The sequence below is a fragment of the Salvelinus namaycush genome, chromosome 13 (assembly GCF_016432855.1).
Source record: "Salvelinus namaycush isolate Seneca chromosome 13, SaNama_1.0, whole genome shotgun sequence".
Taxonomy (NCBI): domain Eukaryota; kingdom Metazoa; phylum Chordata; class Actinopteri; order Salmoniformes; family Salmonidae; genus Salvelinus; species Salvelinus namaycush.
This window is the reverse complement of record NC_052319.1, coordinates 32,353,932-32,367,979: the sequence shown is the minus strand read 5'-3', so window position 1 is coordinate 32,367,979 and position 14,048 is coordinate 32,353,932. Positions and strand designations below refer to the sequence as shown.

General features: G+C 45.2%; 1 protein-coding gene across 1 annotated transcript in view; it reads left to right on the top strand.

Annotated features, from left to right (window-relative positions):
• LOC120058447 (nectin-4-like) overlaps positions 1-12,916 on the top strand; it is a 33,342-nt gene extending 20,426 nt beyond the window's left edge. Inside the window, exons 5-9 of the mRNA XM_039007109.1 lie at positions 8,216-8,318; positions 8,547-8,701; positions 9,257-9,356; positions 9,482-9,524; positions 11,942-12,916. Coding sequence (XP_038863037.1) covers positions 8,216-8,318; positions 8,547-8,701; positions 9,257-9,356; positions 9,482-9,524; positions 11,942-12,037 — 497 coding nt within the window. The 3' untranslated portion in view covers positions 12,038-12,916. The remainder of the gene's footprint in view (positions 1-8,215; positions 8,319-8,546; positions 8,702-9,256; positions 9,357-9,481; positions 9,525-11,941) is intronic.
• Positions 12,917-14,048: the final 1,132 nt, after the last annotated feature.

Genomic DNA, 14,048 nt, shown 5'->3' with positions numbered 1-14,048 from the left:
CAACTGTTGTTGTCTTAAGCTTAAACATAGTTCTGAGGCACAGAGTGATATGGACCTTGACAAGGCTTCCATTGTACTGCTCCTCTACTACAAGTAATCTATCAAACAGAAATGAAAGTAGACCAGGTTGACAAATAACAGAATTCTTTGAATTTTGCCTCATATGTGGATGAAAGTTCCATCCCTTCCCACTGCTCAGAGACTGTACTGTCATTGTTATAGGTGTAATATATCTTTCTTGGTATGGGTGTGTGAGTGTAGGTCTATTTATATTCTATACCTGCAGTAACTGTAACCACCTCTCTCTCTCTTTCAATTGCTCTCACTCAATGTCTCTCTCTTTCTCTAATCAAATAGAATGTTGCTTATCACATGCGCCTATCACAACTGGTGTAGACTTTACAGTCAAATGCTTGCTTATGATCCTTTTCAACGATGCTGAGATAAAAAAAAATGAAATAATAACTAACAAAAGAGGAATAAAATAAAATACACAATAATGGAGCTGTATACAAGGAGTACCAGTACCAGAACAATGTGCAGAGGTACGAGGTACAGGTAGATATGTACATGAAGGAAATGTCAAGTGACTAGGCATCCGGATGATAAATAATAATAAGAGTAAAATAAAGGATAGAGCAAAAAATCTAATCAAAGTCTATTTGTCATGTGCGCCGAATACAATGTACGCACCTTACAGTGAAATGCTTACTTACGAGCCCCTAACCAACAGTGCAGTTTCAAAAATACAGGGGGTGCCGATACAGAGTCAATGTGCGGGGGCACCAGTTAGTTGAGGTAGTATGTACATGTAGGTAGAGTTATTAAAATGACTATGCATAGATGACAACAGAGAGTGGCAGTGGTGTTGACGGGGGAGGTGGGGCAAATAGTCTGTGTAGCCATTTGACTAGATGTTCAGGAGTATTATGGCTTGGGGATAGAAGCTGTTTAGAAGCCTCTTGGACCTAGACTTGGCGCTCCGGTACCTCTTGCCGTGCGGTAGCAGAGAGAACAGTCTATGATTAGGGTGGCTGGAGTCTTTGACAATTTTTAGGGCCTTCCTCTGACACCACCTGGTGTAGAGGTCCTGGATGGGAGGCAGCTTAGCCCCAGTGATGTACTGGGCCGTACGCACTACCCTCTGTAGTGCCTTGCGGTCGGAGGCCGAGCAGTTGCCGTACCAGGCAGTGATGCAACCAGTCAGGATGCTCTCGATGGTGCATCTGTAGAACCTTTTGAGGATCTGAGGACCCATGCCAAATCTTTTTACTTTCCTGAGGGGGGAATAGGCTTTGTGTTTCCCTCTTCACGACTGTCTTGGTGTGTTTGGACCATTCTAGTTTGTTGGTGATGTGGACACCAAAGAACTTGAAGCTCTCAACCTTCTCCACTGCAGCCCCATCGACGAGAATGGGGGCGTGCTCGGTCCTCCTTTTCCTGTAGTCATCAATCATCTCTTTTGTCTTGATTATGTTGAGGGATAGGTTGTTATTCTGGCACCACCCGGCCAGGTCTCTGACCTCCTCCCTATAGGCTGTCTCGTTGTTGTCGGTGATCATGTCACGTTCTTTCAAAATCGAACCCAGAAGCAGACCAGGACAAGGAGCGTAGAAAGAAGGTGAGTATTTATTTACAAGTGAATGTGAATGAGTAGATATATCCAGGTGGCGTAGCGGGCAGCGGAGGTGAGTGGATGGGAGTAAATAGGTGAATCCAATGGAGTAGCGGAATCCTCCGTCGACCAGGCGGGAATGGGGTGAATGATCCGGGTGAGTAACTGAAGACAAAACAAACGGAGGTAAGTTCAAGGCAAGCAATACGTAAACAAAAACAACAAAACAAATACTATCCAACTTGAGGCTGATACTATGGCACAACATACTGTTCATGTCTAACGATCCGGCAGGGAATGGATGTCAGGTCAGAGCTTTTGAAGGGGAGAGGTGATGATCAGGACAGGTGTGCAGATTACTGATGGGATACAGGTGCGGGTGAACATCAATCTCCCAACAAGCTAATTCTCCCGGCAACCAGACAGGGTGCGTTCCAGGACACCGGAAACACACTCCAGGACAGAAACACAGGCAAACACAGACTCAGGAAGCGGGATTCGTGACAGTACCCCCCCTCCGACGAACGCCACCGGGCGGACTACCTGGAGCGCCAGGGTGGAGGCGGTAGAAGTCACGAAGCAGGTCGTCATCCAGGATCTGACGCCGAGGAATCCAACTCCTCTCCTCTGGACCATATCCTTCCCAATCCACTAAATACTGGTACCCTCGACCCCGCCGTCTGGAGTCCATGATGCGGCGCACCGTGTAGACAGGACCACCTCCGATCATCCGAGGAGGAGGAGGACGAGGAGGAGGGGGCAACAGAGGACTGAGGTGAACCGGCTTGAGGCAGGAGACATGAAAGGTGGGATGTACTCTAAGAGTTGCAGGCAACTTGAGTCGAACCACAACAGGATTTATGATTCTCTCCACTACAAACGGACCAATGAACTTCGGTGACAACTTTCTCGACTCAGTCCGTAGAGGAAGATCCCGTGTAGCCAACCAAACCTTATCTCCGACCGTATAAGCTGGGGCAGGAATACGGTGACGATTCGCCTGGATCTGATACCGGTCAGACACTCTAAGGAGAGCCTTCCTGGCCCGATGCCAGGTCCGGTGGCAACGACGAATGTGGGTCTGGACAGAGGGAACCGAGAGATCCCTTTCCTGAGAAGGAAACAAAGGAGGTTGGTAACCGTACAGGCATTGGAAGGGGGACATCCCAGTGGCAGATGACGGAAGGGTATTATGGGCGTACTCGACCCAGGGTAATTGAGATGACCAAGAGGTAGGATCAGAGGAGACAAGACAACGCAGCGTGGACTCCATCTTCTGGTTGGCTCTCTCCGCCTGACCATTAGATTGAGGGTGAAATCCAGAAGTGAGACTGACTGTAGCTCCAATGGCCAAACAGAAGGATCTCCAGACAGCAGAGGTAAACTGAGGACCACGGTCAGAAACAATGTCACAGGGCAACCCGTGGACCCTGAAAACCTCCCTAACCAGGATCTCGGACGTCTCAGTGGCAGAAGGCAGCTTGGAGAGGGGAACAAAGTGAGCAAACTTGCTGAATCTGTCCACAATGGTCAGAATAACCGTGTTACCATCAGAAGGGGGCAACCCCGTGACAAAGTCCAGGGCCAGATGCGACCAAGGTCGCCGGGGAATAGGTAGAGGGTGAAGAAGCCCAGAGCTGGGCCGATTGGTACTCTTGTTCTGAGCACAAACAGGACATGCGGCAACAAACCTCCGGGTATCTTCTCCCATGGCAGGCCACCAAAATCGTCTGCGCAGTAGCGCCATCGTCCGAGCAACGCCAGGGTGACAAGCTATCTTGCTGGCGTGGGACCACTGAAGAACAGCAAAACGGACCGACTCAGGCACGAACAACCTACCGGGTGGACCGTTACCAGGACCGGGCTGCGTCCGAAGGGCCGCCATCACATCCTCCTCAATCCTCCATGTAACGGCTCCCACGACAAGGTTCTGGGGAAGAATCGTCTCAGTCTTGGCCCCACTCTCCTCCGTCTTGGAGAACATCCGGGACAAGGCGTCCGCCTTGCCGTTCTTCGACCCAGGTCGGAACGTCAGGGAAAAATTGAAGCGTCCAAAAAACAAAGCCCACCTGGCCTGACGGGCGTTGAGACGTTTAGCCGATTGCACGTAAGCCAGATTCTTATGGTCAGTCCAGACCACAAACGGTTGCTCCGCTCCCTCCAACCAGTGACGCCACTCCTCCAAGGCAAGCTTCACAGCGAGAAGCTCCCGGTTACCCACATCGTAGTTTCTTTCAGCTGGAGAAAGACGACAAGAGTAGAAAGCGCAGGGATGGAGTTTACCGTCAGTGGAGCTACGCTGGGACAGGATGGCGCCCACCCCCACATCAGACGCGTCCACCTCAACCACAAACTGACGGGAAGTGTCAGGTTGAGAGAGAATCGGGGCGTTGGTGAATCGGCTCTTCAAGTCCAGAAATGCTCGGTCTGCCTCAGGAGTCCAACAGAAATTTCTGGTGCAAGACGTCAGGGCAGTTAATGGGGCGGCCACCCGGCTGTAATCACGGATAAACCTCCGATAGAAGTTCGCAAACCCCAGGAATCTCTGGAGCTGCAATCTCGTACTGGGCTGGACCCAATCCCGAACCGCCCGAACCTTCTCTTGGTCCATCTTGATCTCTCCCCTGGAGATGATGTACCCGAGGAAGGATGTAGTGTGGGCGTGAAAATCACACTTCTCTGCCTTCACAAACAGACGGTTCTCCAATAACCGCTGCAGGACCTGCTTAACATGCTGGATGTGGCTGGAAAGCTCCTTGGAGAAAATCAGGATGTCATCCAGGTAAACGAACACAAACAGACCGATCATATCCCTCAGCACGTCATTCACCAAACCTTGGAACACTGCTGGAGCGTTGGAAAGTCCAAACGGCATCACCTGGTACTCGAAATGTCCCATAGGTGTATTGAATCCAGTCAACCACTCGTCCCCCTCTTTGATCCGAACCAGATGATACGCATTGCGTAGATCAAGCTTCGTAAACACAGTAGCACCCTGTAAAGAATCGAAAGCGGAGCTCATCAAGGGCAAGGGGTACTTGTTCTTGACCGTAATCTCATTCAAACCCCGATAATCAATACACGGTCGAAGAGAGCCATCCTTCTTACTCACAAAAAAAAATCCAGCTCCCAGGGGTGATGACGAGGGACGAATGAGACCTGCAGCAAGAGACTCCTTTATGTAGGTTTCCAGGGCTTCCCGCTCAGGTCGAGAAATACTGTATAACCGACCCTTGGGAAAGGCAGCTCCAGGGAACAGCTTAATCGTACAATCATAAGGTCGGTGGGGAGGAAGTGACTGAGCCTTCTGCTTACTGAACACCTCACCCAACTCGTGATATGTTTCAGGAACCAGGGACAAATCAGGAGGAGCAGACTCACTGACCCGACTGGGGACAGCATGAGAACAGGCAGTCCTGAGGCAGTTAGCATGGCACTCAATGCTCCAACTAGTTACCTTTCCAGTCACCCAATCGAACGAGGGATTGTGTTCCTTTAGCCAGGGGTATCCAAGAACCAGAGGTACATGGGGGGAAGGCAAAATGAAAAAAGAAATAACCTCTGAATGATTCCCCGACAACAACATCTTAACCGGTTCAGTCCTCATAGTGATCCGTGCCAGAACACTGCCGTTCAGAGTGGTTGCTTCAATGGCTTCCGGTAATTGCTCCTTGGAAAGCCCCAGCTGTTCCACTAAGTCGGCATCAATGAAGCTGTCATCGGCACCTGAATCGATGAAAGCGTTAATCGCTAAACTCTGATCCTTATTTATGAGGGTAGCAGGAAAACGAGGTCGGACAGGACTCTTGAGAGGTTGAAACTGGCTCGCTAACATTCCTCCCAAACTTAACGAGCCGAGCAGTTTAACGGGCGCTGAGGACAAACGGAGATGTAATGTCCCGAACTACCACAGTAGCGGCAGCTGTTGGTCTCACGTCTACGTTGGCGCTCATCCTTAGTTAACCCGTGCCGCCCCACTTGCATAGGTTCAGGATCTGGCGGCCGAACTCCTTCACTTATCCCGTGTGAAGTAAAATGATCAACCCGTTCTGGTCCATCTCCTGACCCGAATGATAACCGAGTATCAAATTGATTAGATGGACCCCACTTCTTCTCCCTCCTTCTCTCTCGGACTCTATTATCTACCCGAATAGATAAAGTGACCAAGCTGTCTAGGTCACTAGGCTCTGGATAGGATATCAGCTCGTCCTTAAGTTCCTCCGACAACCCCTTGTAAAAAACCGCTTGTAGTGACTCCTCATTCCAACCACTCTCCACAGCCAATGTCCTGAACTCGATCATAAAATCTGCCACACTGCGAGCTCCTTGGCGAAGAGAGAACAAACGTTTAGCTGCGTCCTTACCTCGGACTGGATGGTCAAAAAGCTTTCTCATCTCTCCCGTGAACTCCTGATATGAAGCCGTGCAGGTTCCCTGTCGTTCCCAAATGGCTGAAGCCCATTCCAGAGCTCTTCCACGCAGCAGTTCAATAACAAAGGCTATCCTAGCCTTGTCAGTGGCGTAAGAATGGGGCTGCAGATCAAACACTAACCCACACTGCATAAGAAACGAACGGCATCTTCCCAAATCCCCTTCATATTTATCAGGCGTCGGTACCTTGGGTTCACGGAAGGAAACCGCTCCAGACACGGCAGGTGAGATGGGTGAAACAGGTGGTGACTGAATCGCCGGCAAACTGAGCTGATCCTGGATTTGTGTCAAGCTAGCAGATAAGTTCTGGATTGAACTCGCTATCTCCTGTAGCGCCGTATTGTGTTGTCCCAATGTCTTCCCCTGCTGGGTAACGGCATGGCAAACGGAGTCCAGGTCCGCTGGGTTCATCCTTTGCCGGATCGTTCTGTCACGTTCTTTCAAAATCGAACCCAGAAGCAGACCAGGACAAGGAGCGTAGAAAGAAGGTGAGTATTTATTTACAAGTGAATGTGAATGAGTAGATATATCCAGGTGGCGTAGCGGGCAGCGGAGGTGAGTGGATGGGAGTAAATAGGTGAATCCAATGGAGTAGCGGAATCCTCCGTCGACCAGGCGGGAATGGGGTGAATGATCCGGGTGAGTAACTGAAGACAAAACAAACGGAGGTAAGTTCAAGGCAAGCAATACGTAAACAAAAACAACAAAACAAATACTATCCAACTTGAGGCTGATACTATGGCACAACATACTGTTCATGTCTAACGATCCGGCAGGGAATGGATGTCAGGTCAGAGCTTTTGAAGGGGAGAGGTGATGATCAGGACAGGTGTGCAGATTACTGATGGGATACAGGTGCGGGTGAACATCAATCTCCCAACAAGCTAATTCTCCCGGCAACCAGACAGGGTGCGTTCCAGGACACCGGAAACACACTCCAGGACAGAAACACAGGCAAACACAGACTCAGGAAGCGGGATTCGTGACAGATCAGGCCCACCACTGTTGTGTCATCTGCAAACTTAATGATGTTGTTGGAGTCATGCCTGGCCACACAGTCATGGGTGAACATGGAGTACAGGAGGGGACTGAGCACGCACCCCTGAGGGGCTCCAGTGTTGAGCAGCAGCAAATGATGTGTTGAAGTGTGTGTAAGTATGTTAGTGTGTGAGTGTCTGTGTGTGTTTGTGTGTTTGTGTTGTGTCAGTATGCATTTGTGTTATGTGTGTGTTTGTGTGCGTATGTAGTGTTTGAATGTGTGAGGGATTTGTGTGGGAGTGACAGTGTAGTGTGGGTGTGTGAGTGAGTGTGTATATGGTGTGAATATAAAGTCTAGTTAGTGTGGGCAGGGTCAGTGCAAGATGGAGTCAGTGCAGATAGTTTAGGTACCATAAATTATTATTTAGCAGTCTTATGGCTTATGGATAGAAGCTGTCTCTGAGCCTGTTGGCCCTAGAGCCGATGCTCCGGTACCGTTGTCCGGACGGTGGCAGAGTGAACAGTCTATGGTGTGGGTGGCTGGAGTCTTTGGCAATTTTTCGGGCCTTCTTCTGGCACCACTTGATATAGAGATGATAGGGAGCTCGGTCCCTGTGATGTACAGTACTGGGCTGACCGCACCATCCTATGCAGGGCTTTGCGGTCAAGGGCGGTGCAATTGCCATACCAAGCGGTGATGCAGTCAGTCAAGATGTTCTCGAGAGTGCAGCTGTATAATTCTTTGAGGATCTGAGGGCCCGTTCTCTTCAGGACTGTGCGAGTGAGAGTGGACCATGTTACTTCCTTACTAATGTGGACGCCAAAGAACGGGAAGGTTTCGACCTGCTCCACAACAGCCCCGTTGATATGGAAGTTTGCTCTCCCCTCTTTCTCCTATAGTCTACGAACAGCTCCTTGGTTGTATTGACGTTGAGGGAGAGGTTGTACTGGCACCACACTGTTAAGTCACTGACTTCCTCCCTGTAGGCTGACTCTCTCTCTCTCTCTCTCTCTCTCTCTCTCTCTCTCTCTCTCTCTCTCTCTCTCTCTCTCTCTCTCTCTCTCTCTCTCTCTCTCTCTCTCTCTCTCTCTCTCTCTCTCTCTCTCTCTCTCTCTCTCTCTCTCTCTCTCTCTCTCTCTCTCTCTCTCTCTCTCTCTCTCTCTCTCTCTCTCTCTCTCTCTCTCTCATAGATCCATCTCAGACAGTGAACGTTACACTTAGTGAGACCTCTAAAGCCACAGTCTTACTATGTGTAGCAGATGGTAACCCACAACCCAACTACACCTGGAGCAGGTACTCACTCCTATGTAAACTAGTTAAGTTCAGTTAAATGTAAATGTTATCTGCACTTGTTAAGACATGAGATCTAAATTAGCTTTAAGCTTCAGAATTTTCATATCTAAAGGACAGTTGTTGAATTATGCTGGCAGTCAAATTATGCCTTTGTCTTTCACACACGCACACACGCACACAATCACACACATACATTCAGCCCCTCTCCTCCGCTCTCTCTCTCCCCAGAGTGGCCCAGCCATGGCCTGGGTCTTCAGTGAGAGCAGAAGGAGACACACTGCACCTCCTCAGTCTCAGCTCTGAGCTGAATGGTCTCTATGTCTGTGAGGCCTCCAACCCCTACGGACGAGCAACTGGCTCCCTCTATGTCCACACATCCTCTGGTGAGAAGCACCTTAGACACACACACACACATGCATACATACTGGTTGCTTATACTGCTTTATAAATTGCTTCTAATTGTTATGTGATTTATTGATTGATTGGTTCGTTGATTGATTGCCTGATTTATTGAATAGTTTATTGTCCCATAGGGAAATTTGTCTGGTAACAATACAGCCATTCCTGTTATACACATAAAACACATATATGAGGTTATGAGAAGTGTGATGTAGCATGGATAAAAGTTGAGCCAGATGCTCACTTATATTTCACAGCATGTGTTAGTATCAGTGTTAGTATCAATGCATGTTTTAGTATCAGACTTACGGCCTCATTCCCCTTCCTATAGGAAGTTACTGTATAACCACTAACTAAGATGGTCATGACACACAGTTCTCTCTTACTGTATATGTACATGTTTTTTAACCTAGTATTATCTCTTTGCTTTCTACAGGAAAATGTTTGCATCAGCGCCACGATGGTTGTTATGGCAACAAAATGATATGTAATTGTAAATACAGACTGTTTCTTATTAACTGTATCCCCACTCCTCACAGAGACCTCTGCTGTCTGTTGGGTTCTACTTTTTGCCATTCCGTGTCTGATTGTTGCTGCTGCACTTGTATGGTACCTGTGCAAAAACAGACAATTTACTTGGTAATATCAACTACTGTAATATTATGAACAGAATTTTGCATTATGAAAAAAAAAAAAATCATGAGATGATCATATATTGATTTGGCTCAAATTAATATCATATTTTTTTCTGGACGATATCCCAGGAATACAATCATTGCCAATCACCAGTTCCAGGCACCACCACAGGTATGTGACTATGTGTAATGATGTGCGCTGAGAGTCAGGAAGCAAGTTCAAGGAGTGAGTGTTTTAATAAATAAACAACATAAAACAAAACAAGAAACACGAACAACGCACAGACTTAACACTGAAACAGAAACAATAATGCCTGGGGAAGTAACCAAGGGGTGTGACATATATAGGGGAAGTTATCAGGGAGGTGATGGAGTCCAGGTGAGTCTGATAATGAGCAGGTGCTCGTAACGATGGTGACAGGTGTGCGCCCTAACGAGTAGCCTGGTGACCGAGAGGCCAGAGAGGGAGCACACGTGACACTATGTTAATGTCCACCATTGTTGTGTGATTAACTTATCACATCAGCCACTTTTTGCAATGTAATAATACTGTTATAATGTCTGATGACAAGGTTGAGGAAGATGAACCTGGGACATCTGGGTTCTAACACTCCAAACCAGGATGGAGGAAGTATCATGATGTAAGGAACACACATTATGATCTAAAAATATATATATATACACTACCGTTCAAAAGTTTGGGGGCACTTAGAAATGTCCTTGTTTTTGATAGAAAAAAATATAAATTGTCCATTAAAAAAATATAAAATTGATCAGAAATACAGTGTAGACATTGTTAATGTTACTATTACTATTGTAGCTGGAAACAGCCCCGGGGCCTCCCACTCCTCTTTCTATTCTGGTTAGAGCCAGTTTGCTCTGTTCTGTGAAGGGAGTAGTACACAACGTTGTACGAGATCTTCAGTTTCTTGGCAATTTCTCGCATGGAATATCCTTCATTCCTCAGAACAAGAATAGACTGACGAGTTTCAGAAGAAATGCTACAGTGACTCAACTAGTCTAAAGAAAGCCAGTTTTATTGCTTCTTTAATCAGAACAACAGTTTTCAGCTGTGCTAACATAATTGCAAAAGGGTTTTCTAATGATTAATTAGCCTTTTAAAATGATAAACTTGGATTAGCTAACACAACGTGCCATTGGACAAAGGAGTGATGGTTGATGATAATGGGCCTCTGTATGCCTATGTAGATATTCCATAAAAAAATCTGCCGTTTCCAGCTACAATAGTCATTTACAACATTAACAATGTCTACACTGTATTTCTGATCAATTTGATGTTATTTTAAGTGATTTTTTTGGGGTGCTTTTCTCTCAAAAACAAGGACATTTCTGTGACCCCAAACTTTTGAACAGTAGTGTATATTATAAAACATATATTTTATTTGAGCTATTGTCTATTCATGAGGTACAGTCATGTGAAAAAGTAAGTACACCCCCTAGAAAGTTGTAATTTGTTTTACATATTTGGACAGATGGATATGTAATCTTCACTTCAACACTATTGACAGATAAAGGTAACCTAATTTAACAAATGACACTGAAAGATTATAGTTTTGCAATAATTTATTCATCAAAAATCAACAGAAATGCAATTCCATAGCGCGGAAAAAATATGTACACCCCTAACTTCAATAGCTTGTGTTGCCCTCTTTGGCTGAAATAACTTCATGTAGACGTTTCTTGTAACTGTCTATCAGTCTCTTACATAGACTGGTGAACATTTTTGCCCACTCTTCCTTACAGTACTGCTTCAACTGTGTCATGTTCGAGGGCTTTCTTGCATGCACGGCCCGCTTCAAGTCCCCCCACACCATTTTGATAGGATTGAGATCTGGGCTTTCACTCTGTCATTCCATAACCCTCCATTTATTTTTCTTTAGCCATTCTGTTGTAGCTTTGCTTTTATGTTTTGGATCATTGTCATGTTGCAAGATCCATGTTCGGTTCAGCTTCAGCTTTTTGACAGATGGTCTCACATTCTCCTCAAGAATTCTCTGGTACAATATAGAATTCATGGTTGACTCAATGATGGCAAGTTGTCCAGGCCCTGAGGCAGTTAAGCAGCCCCAAGCCATAATGCCACCGCCTCCATGCTTTACTGTTGGTAGAGGCTCTTCTGTTCAAAGGCAGTATTTATTTTTTGCCAAATATGGTGTCTGGCATTGCGGCCAAACAACTCCACCTTTGACTCATCTGTCCAGAGCATATTGTTCCAGTAGTTTTGGTCTTTACCCAGGTGTTGACCCTCCTCAGTTTCTCTTTAATAATTTCCTAATAATTTGCACCTGTTTTGGTGTACCTGATTCTAATTTTAGCCATTTTATTTGATGGGAAAGTTAAGGGTGTACAATTTTTTTCCGCATAAGGAAAAAATGTATATTTTAATTGCATAACATTTTTTAAAATAATAATTTTTTGTACCATTTGTTAAGTTGAGTTACCTTTATCAATGAATGTGGTGGGAATTTAGCTCAAATATCCATGTCCAAATATGTTTTAAAATAAGACCACTTTCCAAGGGGTGTACTTACTTTTTCACGACTGTATATTTATTGTGCTATTTTATAGAAATCACCGGACAGGCTGATAGCGGATGCCAGAAGGATCTCAGACATGCACTGGGTGTGGGAAGATTTCCAGTCTGCACATTCTCCAACCATCTAATGAACAGAGACCCTATTCAGTATTCACTGTGACATTAGAAACCTGGGCTCGGCCACTCCTCCACCACAGCTTTACACAGTGCTGGCCCTCGTTTCAGTTTTTTTATCACCTCTCCTGGACTCCGCCTTGCCGTGGTGGAGGGGCGTTGTTACTTCAGCGGGAACAACAACTCTCCTGTATGTATGTATGTAGTATGTTGAAGCCAACTAAAGGGAGGCCAAGTATAATCTAAATAACATGTACAAATGGAGAATCTTGTCAGTAATGACTAGCCAAACCCTGGCTGGTGGTGGTACTCTTTAGAACAGGAGTACAGCCTACCTGGCTGGCATGAAAATAAACCACAGAAAAAGCGTCCCCCATTTGCTATTAAGCGCATAGATAACATGTTATTTTTCCCCCTGCCCGTTTCAAGACAGGTGCATGATAATGGTCCATTCTAAATCAAAACAAGTTTCATGATTGGGGAAGATCATTTTCACCCTAAAAATGCTCATCTTTATAATAAAAGCAACACATGCATAATCGCATTTGCTGTTGATAATAGTGTTTCCCGCTAATTGAACATCAGCGTTTATAGCCTACTGCCGTGTATACATTGCGTCGCTCATAATGTAAAGAAATAGCCTAATAGTTTATCAACATTTTAAGTTAAACATTCTGATCTGTTGCCTTAGCCTCATTGCGTAAACAAATTTTATTTTATGCTAGTGGTTGTATTATCGCATCCCACAACTGTTCCAGACTAAGTTTGGACTATTTATATCTCACGCAGACAAAAATAGGTCAACTTTTGTACTATGGGGATAGTATATTGACATAGGCTGGTGTTTTTGCTGTTCGTTAGGCATACTCATCTTGTTGGCTGACAAAAAAAGTAAATGTGGACAGTTCTTCCAATATCTTCAATATGCACCTCGGAATTGGATAAGGACTCGTGCAGTTGCGTCCCCGATGTGTCTGTCTTCATTTGTAGCCTGTGAGAAAAACCCGATCACGTGACGGGCATTGACTAATAAGAATTGAGCTATTTGAGAGAGCTATGTGAGTGAGAGGTGCTTAGGAGCATGCAGCATGCAGGGAGAATTTAATTACAATTATTATATTCAGCCTAAGGGCACAATGGCCAATAGCCGCAAAAGGCATAGATTTATTTAGAGGGCATTACGGCCACACAAAGGGGATGCGATCGGGACATTTTTGGCATTATCAAGTGCTTGCCAAATTGTGAATGAGATACTGATGAAGTGTACAGCCTGTACAGTAAAACAAAGCAGAGCTCATGCCTTTCATGCGACTTAAAACAACTTATTATGGCTGCAAGCCCTATATCGGGATCAATATGACAACAGCCAGTCCAAGTGCAGGGCGCCAAATTCAAAAACCATAAATCTCATAATTAACATTCCTCAAACATACATGTGTCTTATATAATTTTAAAGGTAATCGTGTTGTTAATCCCACCAAACTGTCCGATTTCAAATAGGCTTTTCAGCGAAAGCACTACTGTTAGGTCACCACAAACTACAAATAATCATAGGCATTTTTCCCAGCTAATGATAGCTTCACAAAAACCAGAATAGAGATAAAACGAATCACTAACCTTCGATTATTTTCATCAGATGACACTCATAGGACTTCATGTTACACAATACATGTGTGTTTTGTTTGATTCAATTCATATTTATATCAAAAAATCTGAGTTTACATTGAGGCTACAAGAATCACTAAATGCAAAAACATCAAGTGACTTTGCATAGTCACATCGTTTCAACAGAAATACTCATCATAAATATAGATGATAATACAAGTTATACACATTGAATTATATATATACCTCTCCTTAATGCAACCGCTATGTCAGATTTTTAAAAAACTTGAAGGAAAAATAACTGCACGCTATAATCTGAGCTGGCGCTCAAATTAGCATGTCACAGCTGCAAAGATAGCGTCACTATAAACAATAAAATATATTATAAATATTTCATTACCTTTGTTGGTTTTGATCAGA